The sequence below is a fragment of the Tauraco erythrolophus genome, chromosome 12 (genome assembly GCF_009769465.1).
Source record: "Tauraco erythrolophus isolate bTauEry1 chromosome 12, bTauEry1.pri, whole genome shotgun sequence".
In the NCBI taxonomy this organism is placed as follows: domain Eukaryota; kingdom Metazoa; phylum Chordata; class Aves; order Musophagiformes; family Musophagidae; genus Tauraco; species Tauraco erythrolophus.
Genome location: NC_141476.1, coordinates 24285647 through 24303244, shown reverse-complemented (window position 1 = coordinate 24303244; position 17598 = coordinate 24285647). Strand labels below are relative to the sequence as shown.

The 17598-nt window shown below is 42.4% G+C and overlaps 1 protein-coding gene across 1 annotated transcript in view; it reads left to right on the top strand.

The window, feature by feature from the left end:
- The window catches only part of BICD2 (BICD cargo adaptor 2), a 96119-nt gene extending 79667 nt beyond the window's left edge, over window positions 1–16452 (top strand). The window contains exons 5-7 of the mRNA XM_086619333.1: window positions 1023–2042; window positions 3120–3271; window positions 16146–16452. Coding sequence (XP_086475459.1) covers window positions 1023–2042; window positions 3120–3271; window positions 16146–16452 — 1479 coding nt within the window. The remainder of the gene's footprint in view (window positions 1–1022; window positions 2043–3119; window positions 3272–16145) is intronic.
- Window positions 16453–17598: the final 1146 nt, after the last annotated feature.

Here is a 17598-nt window from a genome sequence, read left to right as displayed (position 1 = left end):
ATTTTCTGTGCAGTCCATGCTGTGTCTACTTCATTATGTCATAGAATCACCGAACGGGTTTTGGTTGGAAGGAACCTTAAAGGTCACCTATTTCCAACCCCCCTGCCATGGGCAGGGACACCCTCCACTACACCAGGTTGCCCAAAGCCCCATCCAACCTGGCCTTGAACACTGCCAGGGATGGGGCAGCCACAGCTTCTCTGGGCAACCTGTGCCAGTGCCTCACCGCCCTCTGAGTGAAGAATTTCTTCCTTAGATCTAATCTAAATCTCCCCTCTTTCAGTTGAAATCCACTAGCAAGATGTGACATAAATGTCACTAGCGAGAAAGATAGTATTTTGTTCAAAAATTGATAGTTACTCTAGTAATCTCCATGAAAAGGGAGCTTTGTACGCCGTAACTATTTTCTAGAATTAGTTTGAAGAACATGAAGTTTTAATCAGTACCAAGCATTTCTGTGTTATTTTTGTGCTATTGGAAAATTGGAGAGTTTGAAACAACATACATATTTATGTTGCCTAGAAATGTTTTAAAGTTATTTTGTCAAGCATTTTTTTAAGTGTTCTATAAGAAAAAGCCTTTTTGGAAAAAAATTGCTGGAATGTTTCAAAATGAGAACTTTTGGAGGAGAAACTTGAAAAGTTTCGATACTCCTGAGTTTTTCATGAAGCTCCAAGCTTCTACCATAGATTAGCTGTGTGCTTTCTAATATTTACTTGATCATTTGCAAAGATAACAGTAAATTTTAGCTTATCTTCAGCCGTAAGGATGTTTTCACAATGAGACTATCAGCAATGGAAGAAGTGTGTAAAAACATGCATTTTGGAGTGGAAATAAGAAAGAATTGGCAAGGAACACTGTGCTTGAGATGGTTTTAGAAGAGATTAAATAGCCTTTTCTATAATGTGCAAGTGATCGCGTTTCTGTGACCATATGGACCTTGACTAAGTTGCCATCTCTTGTAATAAAACCATTGAAGTGACAGTTCCCTATACGTAGATGTCTGTGTTCGTGCCTTTCAGATGGAAAGAGAAAAGGTGAACTTGTTAACAACGCTACAGGAATCTCAGAAGCAGCTGGAAAACACACGAGGGGCCCTCTCAGAGCAGCATGAGAAAGTCGGCAGGCTGACAGAAAACCTGAATGCGATGAAGAAGCTCCACGTCAGCAAGGAACGTCAGTCTGCCCTGGACAATGAGAAGGACCGAGACAGCCATGAAGATGGAGACTATTACGAAGTTGACATCAATGGGCCAGAGATCCTGGAGTGCAAGTACAAAGTCGCTGTGGCAGAGATTACTGACCTGAAAGAAGAGCTTAAAAATCTGAAGACCAAATACAAAGAATGCGAGTCTAAGTATGAGGAAGAGAAGAGTAGATATGAGACTGAGAGCCAGGCTTTCACTGAAAAGATCACCTCACTAGAAAAATCCAGTAGGCATGATAGAGAACAGGTGGCCAGACTGGAGAAGGAGCTGAAGAAAGTCAGTGATGTTGCTGGAGAAACACAGGGCAGCCTCAGTGTGGCCCAAGATGAACTAGTCACCTTCAGTGAAGAACTGGCCAATTTATACCACCATGTCTGCATGTGCAACAATGAAACTCCAAACAGAGTGATGCTGGATTACTACAAGGAAGGTAAAGGTGGACGCAGTAGTCCAGAGACCAAGGGAAGAAGGTCTCCTGTTCTTCTTTCTAAAGGGTTGTTAACAATAGAGCTTGGAAAGACAGAGAACGGAAGCGGTGACAGCAGCCCATCTCCAGTGTCATCTCTGCCATCTCCTGTGTCGGATCCTCAGAAGGAACCAATGAACATTTACAACTTGATCGCTATAATCCGGGATCAGATCAAACACCTGCAAGCTGCTGTGGACAGAACAACTGAGTTGTCCAGGCAGCGTGTTGCCACTCAAGAACTTGGGCCAGTGGTGGACAAAGACAAAGAAGCTCTCATGGAAGAAATCCTGAAGTTGAAGTCCCTGCTGAGCACCAAGAGAGAGCAGATAGCAACGCTGAGAACTGTGCTGAAGGCCAACAAACAGGTAGCCAGGTCTTACAGAGGCAGAGGTTATAGAGTCAGGGACTTAGGTCATAAAACCAAGGGAATTTGTCTTTGAGGTCGTACTACCATACTCTCAACTCAGCAGGGCTTTTATTGCTGGTACCTGCTATAGCAGGTTGTTTCGTTAGAGGCACACAGCTGTCCCACTGCACAGCTGAGCACTGGGGCTTTAACTGGCTTCTGCTCGTCACATACTCCTGAGACTTTTTGTTAAGCTTAGGGTAGCTTCAGTCTACTGCCTGTCTGAATTATATCAGATCGTATTTAATGTATGACACCTACAATGAAGAAGTAATTCTTACTTTCTACTTGAAAGAATTCTAGTAGTTACCCTTAAAAGAGTTCTTAAACTTCAGTACTCTTCTCTCTCAAATTGCAAAATAAAAGAAAGCCTTCCAAGATGAGGATGTGATATAAGAACAAGGTCAAAATAACGGGGGTGAAAGGTAAAATTAGTCTTTAGGGATTGGGCTGTGCCATTTGATGCACATTGGCAGTGCAGTAGATGAAAATAACTGCCATTAAGACACCATGTGACATGCTTCATTGTCTCCTCTGAAGTTAAAGCAGAGCAAATTGAAGTTGTCTTCAGAAAAAAACCACCAGTGTAGTGTTGTTTAAGAAATAGATATGTTCAGTTTTCGTTTGTGTGTTTCAATAAAGGTGTCCCAAAATGTAAGACAGGCAAAAGGCTGTAAGGGTTAGAGAACTGTGCAAGTGATTGACTGAATGTGTTTAAATATAGAGATACTAAGTAGTATCTATTTATAGTATCTATTTAGTAGTTGGAGATAGATGTCACTAAATATATATTCTGTAACTTCCTAGCTGCTACTGCGTGGTTAATGGGAGTAGAAGACCCATGTGTCCGATCTGTTTCCAGTGTTCAAAAATGATGTTTTATTTAATTTGTACAAGAAAAGTTGACCAGAAGTTTAACATTCTGGTACAAAGTAAATGTTTCATCATGTGAATAGTGATTAGACATCTCTTAGCCAGCCACTTTGCGAAGAGTTTTATTAACTGATGTGTTTCTGTTCTTCTTGGTGAACAATAGACTGCAGAGGTAGCCCTTGCCAACTTAAAAAGCAAGTATGAAAATGAGAAAGCCATGGTCACGGAGACAATGATGAAGCTGCGAAATGAGCTGAAGGCTTTGAAAGAAGATGCTGCTACCTTCTCTTCCCTGAGAGCGATGTTTGCTACAAGGTAAAGAACATATGAACTCTGCAGAGTGTGGTTCCTTGCTTGTGTGAGGGAAGAGCTGACCATCCTGCCCACCTAGCCATGCAGAGTGCCGGGGTGGGATGCCCTTTCCCGAGTTTGTTGCTTACTATGTTTGTCTGCGATGAGGTCCAGTTGATGGGGAAAATGCCAGGGATATAGTATGTTTCTACAAAACAAGAAGTAGTTGTGGTGGTATTTGTTTAATTTGGGTGCAAGTTTATCCTTGGTTCTTGAAGCCGTTAACTCTGAGGAGGAGTGACATTTAACAATGCAAAACGAGCATTTGTTAGGAAATGCGGATGTGACTCTACTTGACCTTTAATGATCCAGAAAAAAGTAAAGATGTTGCATACATCTTATTACATCTTATTGTTCTTAGGTTGTCCATCCTGCAGTTGGCATCTGTCGTTTCGCTTACCTGTGTTAGCCGATTTGAGTTGCATATGCCTTTGGAACTTGCTTCTGCTTCTCAGTTGTGCTTCGTGGTGTTAACAGACAGAAAACATCTGCTGACACATCATGTGCTGCAGAAGTGATAAATGCTGTTTTGATCTGCATGTTGCTTACTGCCACTGTCATTGATTCCTTCTTTGAGTCTATGTGTTTCTTTTGGGGCATGTCGAAGCAACAACATCCTGTTACAAAATCCAGATCTGCTTCACAGTTCAGGTGGCTCCTGTATGGAGATGATCCTGGAAACTCGGAAAAGAAAAAAGTTTTATCTAAAAGTTGTCAGTCCCAGCTTGGTGGGATTCACAGGGACACCCCTTGCAAAGTTCATTTGCCTGCGTATTCCATGCATTGCTTAAAGAAGATGGAGAAGACAGACTGTAAAGGATGCTCTTTAACGTGACCTAGACGCTTCCTTTTAAGCTCACCCAAGGGGATGGGAGAGTCTGGGTGTGCTACATGCTGCTTCGTTCTCTGCCGTCTCTGGGCACTTCAAACCAACACAAAACTTTCAGAAAAGATTTTCTTTCTGTCATCTGAGAAGTACCGTAGTAAGGAATTACGAGGATTCCTGAGGCTTTTCTGTATGGCCTTTCGTAGGGGTGGTTCTGCAGCAGCTCTCGTGTTCCATGAGTCATCTGAGGCTTCCTGGTGATTCAGCCTTTCTCAGCAGTATCTGTGCGTGGAAAGGAGAAATGGATACCAAGGAATGCTAAGGTTTGAACTGTGGCAGCACATTGTGCTAGGGAAAGGAATGCCGTGTGCAGTCTGGATTTGTCCTCCTTCCTTTCCCTTCTCTCTCTTTCTTTTTCTGGAGTGTAATTAATATGCAGAAATTGCAGTCTCTGGCTGATGTAGATGAGCTTGAAGCTGAGAGGAAAGAGAAAAACCATACTGTTAACTTTCAGTTATTTTTCCTGGATATGGAGAGCTAGCTGTCTAAACTACTTGTAACTGCAGTATGTTTTCTGTACGTTTTGATTTTCCTGCCTCTGTGTGGAAGCGAGTGACTGTGAACTGGTTTGGAGAGGAAGAATTCTCGGAGAAATGCCAGAGGGGTAATCCTCTCTGTCTTGCTCTTGGTGTATCGTCTAGAGATCAATCTTGTCCTTTTATTGGGAAGACAATAACAAGGATTCCTTGGCAGGAGGAAATTGGAGGCAGAATAAAAGTTTTTCTGAAAGCAACAGGCTGAAGAGCTCTGTCCTGGAGCTCTTGTGGGGAGCTGTGGTTGATTAGAGGCAGGAGCGAGCTCTGCTGGGGGTGCACGAGACTCCCCTGCCTAAGTGAACAATTGTAACTTCTGAACTTAGGCTTCACTTAGTAACTATAGTAAAAAAATTAAGGGGCCAAGAGCAAAGGAGGACTCAGAGCTGAGGATGGAGTGAGTGGAGAGGCGGTCTGCTGAGCCGTGAGTCTTGTGAGCGCTTGCTTTCCTGATCGATGCATGGCCGACAGGCAGCTGGGCATTGTGGTTTGCATCTGACCTGAGACAGTGGCAGTCGCATAGAGCAGGAGGAATTGCTTCTTTGTCCCAGTGTTTCAGATGCCACAGTAGCCATCAAGACCTACTGCTGCAGGTGGGGTACTGTCACCTCTTCCCTCCCTGCTCTCTGCTCAGGGTTGGTAGGTTGGTGCTTGGCTGAGTGTGTTCCTCGGTCAGTGGTTGTTTCATCTAAGTCTTCATCTCAGGTAAGGTGGGTTTCAAAGGTGCTTTGGTGAAGATAACCTCAAAAACTCTTTTGGAGTCTAATTTTCAGGTGTGTTTCTAATGTCAGAAGTATGTAGCAGCCCAATTTGTCTTCACCATTGCAAACGACCTGCTAATGGAGCACGTCTTAATGGTCTACAGTAAGTCACGTTTCTTCTCTGGCCACGAGGTTTGTATCAGCAGAGACTAATAAGAAGCGACGGGACTTTGACCGCACCGTGTTTGTGTTGTGCGCGAGTGTGGGATGAAGCAGACTGCTGCACGTGGATCTGTATTTTCCACAGGAAACCACCCATTTTGTAGGATGCAGGAGAGCTGTAACAACACATGAGAGTGGAAGGCTGGGCATGAACATAGTAACTGACCTAATTTCCTTTTTAAAGTAGGTTAATCCTACTAATTTGACAATACTACCAGCTATTTTTAATAGGTAATGAAAATACAATAAGACCTCAGCCTGGAGACAAAGGAAGGCTTGCAAAACACAGATTAACAGCTTCCAGCACTGAGGGGCTGCTGCAGCACTGTAGGCAACACTGTGCTCCTCAAATTAAGCTGTCGTACAAAGGAATAAATCAAGATACGCATAATGTACTATAGCCGTCCTGTTTAAACTCCAGATTTTCTTAACAGATGTATGTGCAAAAGCTTGTACATTAAGTCCAGACTTTCATAATCGACACATACATCCCTGTTGGATGTACAAATTGACTGAAAGCACTGGAAGCCAAATTAAAATCTGCCCTGTAGAGCTGAAAATGGAATTTATCTGCTTAATTAGACTGTGTAGGTATTTACGTATCACTGTATTACAGTCAAACGTTTTGATGTTTCGTTAGTAAACCCTCTCTTCACCACAAAAAAAAAGGTGCAATGACTTCTCCATTTAAAATCCAAAGAGAAACTGAACATCATCTTTGTTTTTACTTTGTCAAGTAGGTTTGCATTTAATAACAGGCAGCTCGGGTGCTGCAAAATGTAAATAAACAGGATCTGAGGATGATGCAGCAAATGTTCATTAGGGTGCAGCCTTCAGCTTTAATACATGATGTGAAGTGGTGCTTCATTCTCTTTATGGACACCATCTGGCTCCTGAACTTTACTTGGTATCTGGAGCAGCTGTTTGAAAGAATATTCCCCGAAATAATCTTTCTCAAAATTCATCGTACAAAATGCACTACTGTGGTTACTGTTTTGAACATGTTTTGATTATGAATATATTTGCTTGGGAGTTTAAAACAGAATAGCTTGTGTTCACATGATGAGACTGAACACCATAAAGAAAGCAGTCACTTTTACAGTACACTTGTAGTATTGAATGACAATAATATCTGGGGTTGGTATGTTCTGTATTTTAAAGAATAAATCCTTGCAAATTGGCAAGAGAAAATATCGCTTCACACAAACCACTCATGTTAGTTTTCACAGTATAAACGAATAACTGGTTTGTTTTCAAATAAAATATTCAATGGACATCTCCAAAATGCAGAATAAGTCTTTAAAATGCAATGTTTCCTCTCGGTTTGAACTGTCTCTGAGTTTTAACTGCATCTCTGTAACAAAAAAAGTATAAAGAGCTCATATTTGCAGTTCCCTCATTTCACTCAAGACTTTGTTCACATGTGTATGAATCAAGGGACTAGTTTCAAAGTGGTGTTGGGTATTTATTGAGTTTAGTGTGACCAACGCCCTGCTAACAGCACCAAGTGAGGAAAAAGCAGTGAGTGAGAGCAGGAGTTCCCAGGCTAGAGGTAGGTACTGCTTGTGGTGTTCAGGGCACTGCAAAGTGGTGCATAGGGAGCACAGAGCCAGGAGCTGCTGCTGTTTCTTCCTGGCAGAAGTATTTAACCTCCAAAAAATATTTTATAAAGGTTTTGTGGTTTTTCGTTGTTTGGTTTTTTTTTTTCATAAAAAATGATATGAATCCCTACTTAAGCGTGAGGAGGAGGGGTTAGTAGCAAATTTCAGATAAATGAATTCATCTTCCTCTAAAATATTTTCAGAAGAAAGACTGATTCCTCTCTTTGTTAGACAAAGAGCTTCTCCCAAGTTCTTTGAGGGAACTTGAAGTGGGTATGTCCTGTTTTCTAATGATTTGGGGTGGGATTGAAGCACAGTTGCCTTGTCTTGTAGGTCAAGATATGTTTCTAGATTGCCTGTAAGAAATTTGTCATTCAAACTTGCAAGTGCAATAGAGCTCAGGTTTCTTAAAATTGATTATGGGGGGAAAAAATACTATATCAAAACAGAAGAGAAAAGTCCAGCTTGGTATTTAAGCTTGAGACTTGTTTAGCTTAACTTTTCATTAAGAAAGGAAGGAGTAAGAAGACTGTAGGTTTCTTCTACTTGTTCAGAGAACACCTCTGAATCTGCAGTTTTCAGAGTACACTGCAAGTGACAATGAAGCACAGGCACACGGATTCATCAACTAGGAATTCAAGTTAAAGTCCTTAAAGGATCGTTAGACGAAGAGCAGGAGGCCAGTATGGCCATCACGTCATGGCCAAGAAAAGAACGTACTGAGAAAAGCTTGTCATGGATTGGACAGGAAGAGAGTTTAAACACAATTTTTGCATTTTAAAAAGCAAATGTTATTTTATTTTGTTATGCTAGTCTTTTTCTTGAGTTTGATTTGCTGGAATTTGAGTAAGCATCCTTCCAAAAATTGTACTAAATAGAGAAAATGGCAGAAACCATACACAATGGAACTACAACATGGTTTTTCACCTTTCTCTTCCTGGTGTTATTTTTCTGCCATTTTTCTGTCTTTTGATATAGCCTGCCAGTTTCTCGTCTCTTTAACTTGCATGTTAAGTACTACATGCACTCGTGGAAGGACACCGTAATCTCTTCTCTCTAGAATTACCTGCTGGGTGACAGGTTGCAGCCAAACTCTTGCAGTGGATGGAGGAAATCAGGCTAAAAACAGCCAAGCTGGCTCCGAGCTGGCTATTTTGCTCAGGGTCAGGCAACACAACCAAACAATTACATGATGTTTCATTTGTCCTAATAAACCCTGACAGACTTAAACTGGCTCCGAGAAGTGACTTAGGATGCATCTTCACTCCTCTGATTAAATACACAGGTTTCTCAACTTTGCTGCTTATGTAGTTTTGGTTTCATTTCCGAGCCTGAGAACAAGCAAGGGTAGTGAGAGAACAGACATTTCTCATCCTTCTAAAATAAGATAGAACAGTAATTAAGAAACACGGTAGAAGGCTTTGAAAAGCAGAGAACAAATATGCCTAGATGTAAATAATGGCTATTCCCATGTTCCAGTGTATAATAAACTAAACAGCAATAAATTCATAAACTAAATAAAAGGAGAGACAAACTCTGCAACGAGTCTGCAAGGGGCCAAGTGGTGGGTGTTAGAACATGCTGGAAAGACTGGCAGCATGTAACGTGAGATTAGAAACTTGTGATAAAGAAGCAGAACTGTGGTCACACACAAGAAACTAGCAGCTAGCTGTTATTCACCAATGAAGAAAAGGTGTTTCAAGTGAGTATTTGTGTCAGCTCAGGATCGTACAAGCTCTGTCAGTTTTCCAAGTATCCAAAGCATCTGGGAAAATATTCTTGTGTTCATGGACGTCTAAGGCCTGCAGAGTATAAAGGAGTTTAAATTCATGCAGAGAACATTGCAGTCCTTACAGGATTGAGAACTCTAGCCAAAGGGTCTTCAGACTGGACTCCACACAGTAGAAGTATTCAGCTTCTCTAAAAATATCCCATAGGATAAGTGCCCAGAGGAGCCAGACATAGAAAATGTGACTTTGAAAATTTCCAGAATGGGATTCCCAGACGCGAGTAACAGCATTTGCTTCCTATTCCTGGTGCTAGAACTAGAGGTGATGAATGATGTCTGGAGAGAAAAGTGTCTGGGCTGCCAGCACCCACGTGAAAGCGGGGAGACATGCAGGCAGGACAAAGGCATTTGAGTGTCTCAGAAACGTGCTCCAAGAAGACACCAGTGATGTCTTGCGCATAGTCGTGTTGGTAACACTGATGTGCCTGGCCATTAAAATGCCTACTGCCAGTGATGCTGGATATGTTGAGGCTCAGCCTTGGTGAAGGTGCCCTCTGTAGACAGACCTTGGACCTGGGTTGAGACAATGAGTTCGTGCTCTTCTTCCAGGTATTTTTCGGAGAAGCTGTGTCCACACCAATTCCTGTGCACCTTGGTGCTTTGTTTGAGTTCCTCTCCTGCTGTTAAGGAGAGGAACACACCGGAGGTGTTCCTGTGATATAATAGCGGGGCCGTAGACATATTTGAAGACAATACCAGCTCCTGCTATGTAGCTTGTCCGCCCTTTTGGTTTTAACACACGTTATGTAGGAGACGGCTGCAGCAGCAGTTACTGGTATGTACGGTCTTTAGATAGGCAAGTCTTGAGTTCATCTCACAATTAATAGGAAGTGTCAGTGCTCATAGTCTGGAAAAAAAAAAACACAACAACAAAAAAAACAACCACCAAAAACCAACAACAACAGGATAAAAAAAAACCAAACAAAGCATGTGCTCAGCTTCAGTGGTACAGAGTAGAGAGGATGGTGAGTTCAGGATTAAATCCTCCACCCCTTGCTACTCCTTTCAGTGAAGAACTGGAAAAAATGTCCTGCCTGTGTGATAGCTTTAAAATTACTTCTGGTGACGTAGGATTGTTAATTTCAGCCTTTAAATATAAAAAAAGAGTTTTCTTTTAAATTCCAAGAGGAGGGAATTTGCCATAAAAGTTTATGATCTCTCCTTGAGAGTTTTTATTGGTGGAAATTTAGAAGAGCTGTAGTGCCCAGCAATATGGGGCTGATTGTTCCCTCTCAGTGCAGGAGATAATTCTTCCCATATGTTTCAAACTACAAGAGAGATTTGTGTTCTGATTACTTTCTTTATTAGCTCTTACTAATGGGCGCTGATTACACATGGCTGATGATAAACATTCTGGAAAACTGTAGCTGGTTATAAACTGCTCTCTATTCCTAGTGAAAATCACAATGATTTATACAGATAAAGGCCACAGCATTTATTCCTTTCAAATGTACAACTCGGACAAATTTTCAGTGCAAGGTATTGAGGAAGTAAATACAAATTAGCAATTGGCTAAGGTTTCCCTACGTATTCCCTCAAATTTATTCATCTGTAATCCTAAACTGCCTAAATCTGAGGTGTTCTTTCTTCTCCCTCCTTCGGGATTTGTGCTTTAATTTGATCTTCAGGGATTCTCCCACTTAAAAATGCAAATCCTGTACAGGCTGGCTCTCAGTCCGACCCTTGGTGCTGCGGAGCACGGCTCTGCGGTGCTTTACAGCGTTCGCCGGCGTGTGCGGGGTGGAAGGCCACCTTCCAAAGGGGCATCCAGGAGCTTCATTACTGCCATCATCTTCTTCCCTCTGTTCCTTCTTTGGTCCGACAAAATTGTCGCTTTCTCTGCAGAGGAGCTGGTTTTCATCAGGGGTTGGGGTAAGGAGGAGGTGGGGGTAAGGCGCTATTATTATGTTAATTTCTAATATAAAGATTCGGTTTGGAGTAGCAGGTGGCCAGTAGCCCTTATAGCTGAGCGCAGTCACTGCTCGTTTACACGTCATTTTAAGTGCTTCGCTGCTAATATGTTTCCCAGTTCTTAAAAAAGCCGGAAAATTGTGATTTTCATCCTCCATGTTTTAGTTTCTTCTGGAGGTTGACGATTTAATCTCTGGAGGTAGAAGCTAAAGTAGTTGATGTTTCTCTCCAGAGGCCTCCTTCAGTCACATCCGTCTTACTTTCTTGGAAGTTGTCATATGGTCCTCATTGACTGCAGAGCAGGGGGGAAAAGTGTAAATGTACCCAGGTGCGTTTGGTTATGTCCCTTTTTTTTTTCCCAGAACACACCTTGATTCAGTAATTAATTTAGCTATAAGCCTTATCAAATATGGTACACACTAAAGCTTAAATAAAATGTTACGTGGAAATAAGGGTTAACTGGCATTTGTGGGAAGCAGCAGTATGCAGCTTTTCAAAATGAGACAACCCATTGTTGTATTTTTCAGCAATTTGGCTTCAGATGGTGTTTTAGAGGATTTAGTTTTTATTTCTCATCATTATATTTAACATTCAGGATAATTGTTTCCTCTGTGTAGGTGCTTGGTTTAGCTGGTGTTGTTTTTAAAAACCTATTTGATGCTTCCTTAAGCTCCTTTTTTGTTGTTGTTAATTACTACTTGTAAGAAAACAGGCAACATCAAAGCCTTCTGTTCACTATCTGCTTAAAACTGCGAATGTGTAAATGTACAAGAGGCTTATGCTAATTTCATATTCTTCTTTAAAGCATAAAAGCTCAATTATTTTCTTTCAAAGGTGTTTTAAAAACAAAGACGTTTTCTGTTCTGACCTTCTAATGATTTTTGCTTTGAATATACAGCTGGGAAGTAGCTCAGCACATGGCAAATGAAATTGTAAAAGGGAAGGAAGGATCTTTTATTGTTGTATCTGCAAAGCAGGGGAAATACAGATACACATACCACAAAAATATGCTGCCATAGCTGCTACTATTAGCTTTGCATTATGCTGAAGTAGTGCTGGAGGCTGTGTCATCTTACCATGCTTAGGGAGGCTATTTTTTTTGTCAGTGAACAGCAGGAAGGGAAAAAGTACTATTAATTAATAGGGCAGATCCTAATCCACCTGCGTGCGCAACGTCCGCAGCCACTTCTAGCAAACTTCTCAACCCTCAGCTGTTCTGTTGGAGATCACAATTGCTGTGTTTTGCAGAGCGTGGTCTTCCTCTGACCCCGGACAGCCGCGCTTGCTCCAGGAGAAGGTTTGAGTTTGAGACTCTATAATTTCATTTGACTTAAAGATCAGGAAACCAGGTTCAGGGTGCATGACTTGACACTCCTGCCTCTCCCCAGCCCTCTCCTATGTAGGAGAGAACAGATATTCAGGTACAGTAAAAACAGCAGCTGCATGTACGCTACTGATAACACTTCCTTTTCCTTGGAAAGGAAGGAAAAACTCCCCGCATAGGGTTTTATGGGGGAAAAAAAAGCTAATTTAGATATTTGAAATAGTGAATGCCTTGTAATTTCTAGGAACAGTCATTTAATCATAGAATAGACTCACAGAATGGTTTGGGTTGGAAGGGACCTCAAGGGACCTCACAGATCATCCAGTTCCAACCCCCCTGCCATGGGCAGGGACACCCTCCACTACACCAGGTTGCCCAAAGCCTCATCCAGCCTGGCCTTGAACACTGCCAGAGATGGGGCAGCCACAGCTTCTCTGGGCAACCCGTTCCAGTGCCTCACCACCCTCAGAGCAAAAAATTTCTTCCTTATATCCAACCTAAATCTGCCCTCTTTCAGTTTAAATTCATTGCCCCGTGTCCTATCACTACACAACCTTGGAAAAAGCCCCTCTCCAGCTTTCCTGTAGCCCCTTTAGGTACTGGAAAGCTGCAATAAGATCCCCCCGGAGCCTTCTCTTCTCCAGGCTGAACAGCCCCAGCTCTCTCAGCCTGTCTCCATAGCAGAGGGGCTCCAGCCCTCGGATCATCTCCGTGGCCTCCTCTGGACCCGCTCCAGCAGCTCCATGTCCTTCTTGTGCTGGGGACCCCAGAGCTGAATGTGGCACTGCAGGGGGGTCTCAGGAGAGCAGAGCAGAGGGGCAGAATCCCCTCCCTCGCCCTGCTGCCCACGCTGCTCTGGATGCAGCCCAGGACACGGTTGGCTTTCTGGGCTGCCAGTGCACATTGCCAGCTCATGTTGAGCTTTTCACCCACCAGCATCCCAAGTCCTTCTCCTCAGGGCTGCTCTCGATCCATTCTCTGCCCAGCCCGTACTTGTGCTTGGGATTGCCCCGACCCGCGTGCAGGACCTTGCACTTGGCCTTGTTGAACGTTTTAAACCTTTGTGCTAACAGAAAGCTTGATGAGATAAAGATTTGTTACAATAACCTGTTGGAGTCAAAATCATGGCTCTAATTATAGCTGGGCTCAGGTGCAGATGCCTTTACTGCCATCTGGACTCTGACAAGTGTTTGTCTGTGTTACCAGGTGACTATCAGGTTTGGCACAACTGACTGGGTTCAATCAAGAGGCATTTGAGTAATACCAAAAACGTTTTTAGAGGATTTAATGGACATGAGCAAGACCATGTGGCAAGTCTCTACTCTGCTTTACTGCAATGAGTTTGTTTTCTTTTCATCTCTTTTTTAAACAGGGCAGTGGAGAGAAGAAATCTGCCCCTCTTGCCTTGGCTGGCTTGGATTAGCTCTTCTTTGGTGGAAGTCAAATGAGTAGCCAGACTGCAGCAATCTTGACACAGCTTCACTGAGCTGAGAATTTTGGGGTTAAATTAACTTCCTGTTCCATACAAAAAAAAAAGCGGATACATTTTGTTTCACTCTCAGACAGGCTGGAGAAGAGAAGGCTCCGGGGTGATCTTATTGCAGCCTGCCAGTACCTAAAGGGGCTACAGGAAAGCTGGAGAGGGGCTTTTTACAAGGGTGTGTAGTGATAGGACACGGGGCAATGAATTTAAACTGAAAGAGGGCAGATTTAGGTTGGATATAAGCAAGAAATTTTTCACTCAGAGGGTGGTGAGGCACTGGCACAGGTTGCCCAGAGAAGCTGTGGCTGCCCCATCCCTGGCAGTGTTCAAGGCCAGGCTGGATGAGGCTTTGGGCAACCTGGTGTAGTGGAGGGTGTCCCTGCCCATGGCAGGGGGGTTGGAACTAGATGATCTTTGAGGTCCCTTCCAACCCAAAACATTCTGTGATTCTATGAAGAAAGGAGCTAGGGAATGGGGGGAAAAACCTCCCCATAATTTCACCTTGCCCAAATTTCTTGGCAGGTTAATACTGAGAATGAAACAAGAGTAGTGGGGACAGATCACTGTAGTGCCAGATCATATTTTGTTGGAGCACTTGCGTTACATTCCTCCAGGAATGGGCAGCGCTTTCTGGATGTTCCCCTGTCTTGCAGTGGTGGAGCTTTGAAGGAGTCGGGTTTGAGGCGTGGGTAGAAAAGAAAGCAGAAAGGTAACTCGTAACGTAACCAGAGTTGTGCTTTTCTCCTCGCTTGTCACGAGCATGTTTAAAAACTGGAGGGAAGCCCCACGGCCCTCAGGGGTCGTTGCAGGAATGGTGCATCTGGGCCATGCTCCCACCCCGAGTGGGGAGAACCCATCTCTTGGGTGCGATCCAGCCCCGTTCACTGGGGTGTCTGGATTCCTTTTGCCTTGTGAGGTCCCTCCAGCTTTGATGAGGAAAGGGCAGGTGCTGCACTTGGGGCAAGGTTAAGGTTCCTGGTTTTCTTTTTTAAGAAGAGGAACCCCTCACACACCAGGTTTCCAGTCTGCTTCATAGTAGGAGAGAGACTGTGAGGGACTCGAGAGTGGGTCGGACGGCTTTGAGTGGATGGATTCCCGCTCAGATGGTGGCCCTAAGCTCAAAACCTTCTGGTATGCCAAGCCGCACTGCAGTTGTAGTTAATGCAGGTTTTGTATGAATATTTCTGGGCTATTGTTTAATCTCCATATGTATTCAAAAATAAAATTGTAATTTTTCCTTTCCCTTTTTCCCTTCCCAAGCAAATATAATTAGGAGTGTAGGCCTAATCCTGCTCTTTGAAGCTGGGCAGAGCAAAATTCGGGACTTGATCGTGTAAGCACAGCTGATGAATCTGCATGTGAACGCAGTTTTGTTCTGTGGTGTTTTTTTCCCCAGTCTGCTTTATATTACTTAATGATGATAAATGTCCCTTAAAGTCAAGGGCTTTTCTATTTTGATTTTTAAAAGGAACTTCTCTGCTGATATTTTACAGATGTGGCCATTGTTAAGTTCCAGCTGGTGCCTATTTGTTTTTCTACCGATACACTTAATCTGTCTTCTGTGTGCAGTAAATATGCATCTACATGTAAAGACATTGATTTTTTTAAATTGTTCAAGATGCCCTGTGCAAGTTAAGTAGCTTCCCAGCTTAGGGAAAATGGCTGTAGATGAAACAGCTTGCAGGCATTCATACACCTTCCCCTGCAGGGTTCCCAGTAACACTCAGTTTAATTGTTTTAAAATTAATTTCGATGGTGAAAACAATTATATAAAGGCCACTTGCTATAGAAAAAACAGTAATAAAACACCATAGAATTTTTAGATCAGGAATAGGTTAAAGTAGAATTATGAAAGATGCTTATTTTTAACAGTGCTGCTCGGTCATTACTGGAAATTTGTTTTTTGGACTCCGTGTTGAAAGTAACAAACTACGAAGTTCAGTGAAATGGTATTAATAGTCATTGTAGTAATGGTCCTTCTGTTTTCCTCAGACTCTCTTTCCAGCCCAAAGCTTAGAACCGTTGTGGCCTTTGTGTAAGTACAGACGAGTAATTTGACTGCATTCTGTCTGCTCACTGTGGAAGGACGTATTGGTCATGTTTCGACATGAGTACTTTGATGTCAGACTCCGTACTTGCATTATCTAAGGATGCTGTTAATGGTACTACATCTTGAAAGGTGTGAACGTAGGTGCCGAGTGTGGGATTGTAAGAACCCCAGTGAAAAGTTAATTGTGATTTTTCTACATGTTTGGTTGAAGTTCCTATGTAAAAGAGTGTGTATGCAAGCACCTGCAAAGCTGTCACTGCTAGTATCGGCCAGACACAAGGGATTCATGGTTTATAGCTGGAAACAGGATTGCTAAAGATTGATATATTTCATTGCAGATGTGACGAGTACGTCACACAGCTGGATGAAATGCAGCGGCAGCTCGCAGCAGCTGAGGATGAGAAGAAGACTCTGAACTCCTTGCTTCGGATGGCTATCCAGCAGAAACTGGCACTGACCCAGCGCCTGGAACACTTGGAGCTGGACCATGAGCAGTCCAAAAGGGTGCGCACAAAATCTGCTTCCAAAGCCAAGAGCAGTAACCCTAGTGTAAGTCATATCCGGTCCTGCGGAGACAGATCTGAAGGATCTGCCCTTAACAACCAGGTCTTTTGTAGTGAGAAATATAAAATCTGTTGTGACTAGGGCAGGTGTGTAGAAAAATCATATTATGCATCTTATTTTATGCTGTGTCAGCGTAAATCCCCACTATCTAATCCAGTGAGTTGACTTGTACTAGTATGTTGTTGAACCAGGTAATACAAATTGTATTATGGTGGTCTTAACTGTAACTAATTCATAAGTATGGGGATGCTATTAACGAGTTAATAGTGGAAGGGAATTAGCTTTTTCCACAATTAACATGTATGAGTTTTGCTGTTTATGGTAAGTGTTGAAGGAGTACACCCGATAGAGTATATCTGGTGCTACTAATTGTAGTTTGTATAGCACAAATGTGATCCTTTCTCCAGGGTTACAGCATACTTCAGTAAATGCTTTCACAGGCAGAAACAAAGAGAAAACCTTCCTTGTTATTGTGGCTTAAGAAGTGGTGAAAAGCAAATGTTAGAATTAGAGGTATGTCTTGAAAATGCAGAGCATTTTGAAACAGGAGCCAAAATTAATTTGCCTATTGTGGCATATATGAGGAACTTGCTGTCGTATCACCACTGACCAAAGTCCTAAAGCTTTTATACGCTATAAAAGGTAGAAAAAAGCTCAGTAGGGTACATTATTTACACTCGGCTTCCCTCTCTTCAGAGGGTTAACCAGAAGACTCTTGCACATTTATATGAAAAATATGCAATATTTACCCCATCGGATACAAAAGTCAAAATTTTAAGAATTGGGATCCTACCTGGTAGACAGTTCCACTTTAAGAAGTTATGCTGTGGAAAAGTGTCGTGTCCTGGAAGGATCTTTGTGGTCTTGTGTTGCCCCTTGCAAGCATAATGCTTTGGAAAGAATCTGTTTTATATATTACTGTAGCCACACAACATATATGTGTAGGATTAATGTGACTATGGTTTAGTATTGTCAGTCACAAACCAGTTTTTCTCAGCTTTCAGTATTAATCTAAATAGGATAGTATTTCAGAGCTCTGACCATTTTTTTTTGAAATACACAAAAGATTTTGCATTCCTTATGCAAACACATGTTTCCCAGGGCTCTACATTATAGGCACAGGAAATCGAATCAGATTGTCCTGCTAATAATTATTTATGAAGTAGCTTAGTATACTTATGAATCTTTAAAAACAAATAAACCTTCATCTGCTATTGAACTTTGAAG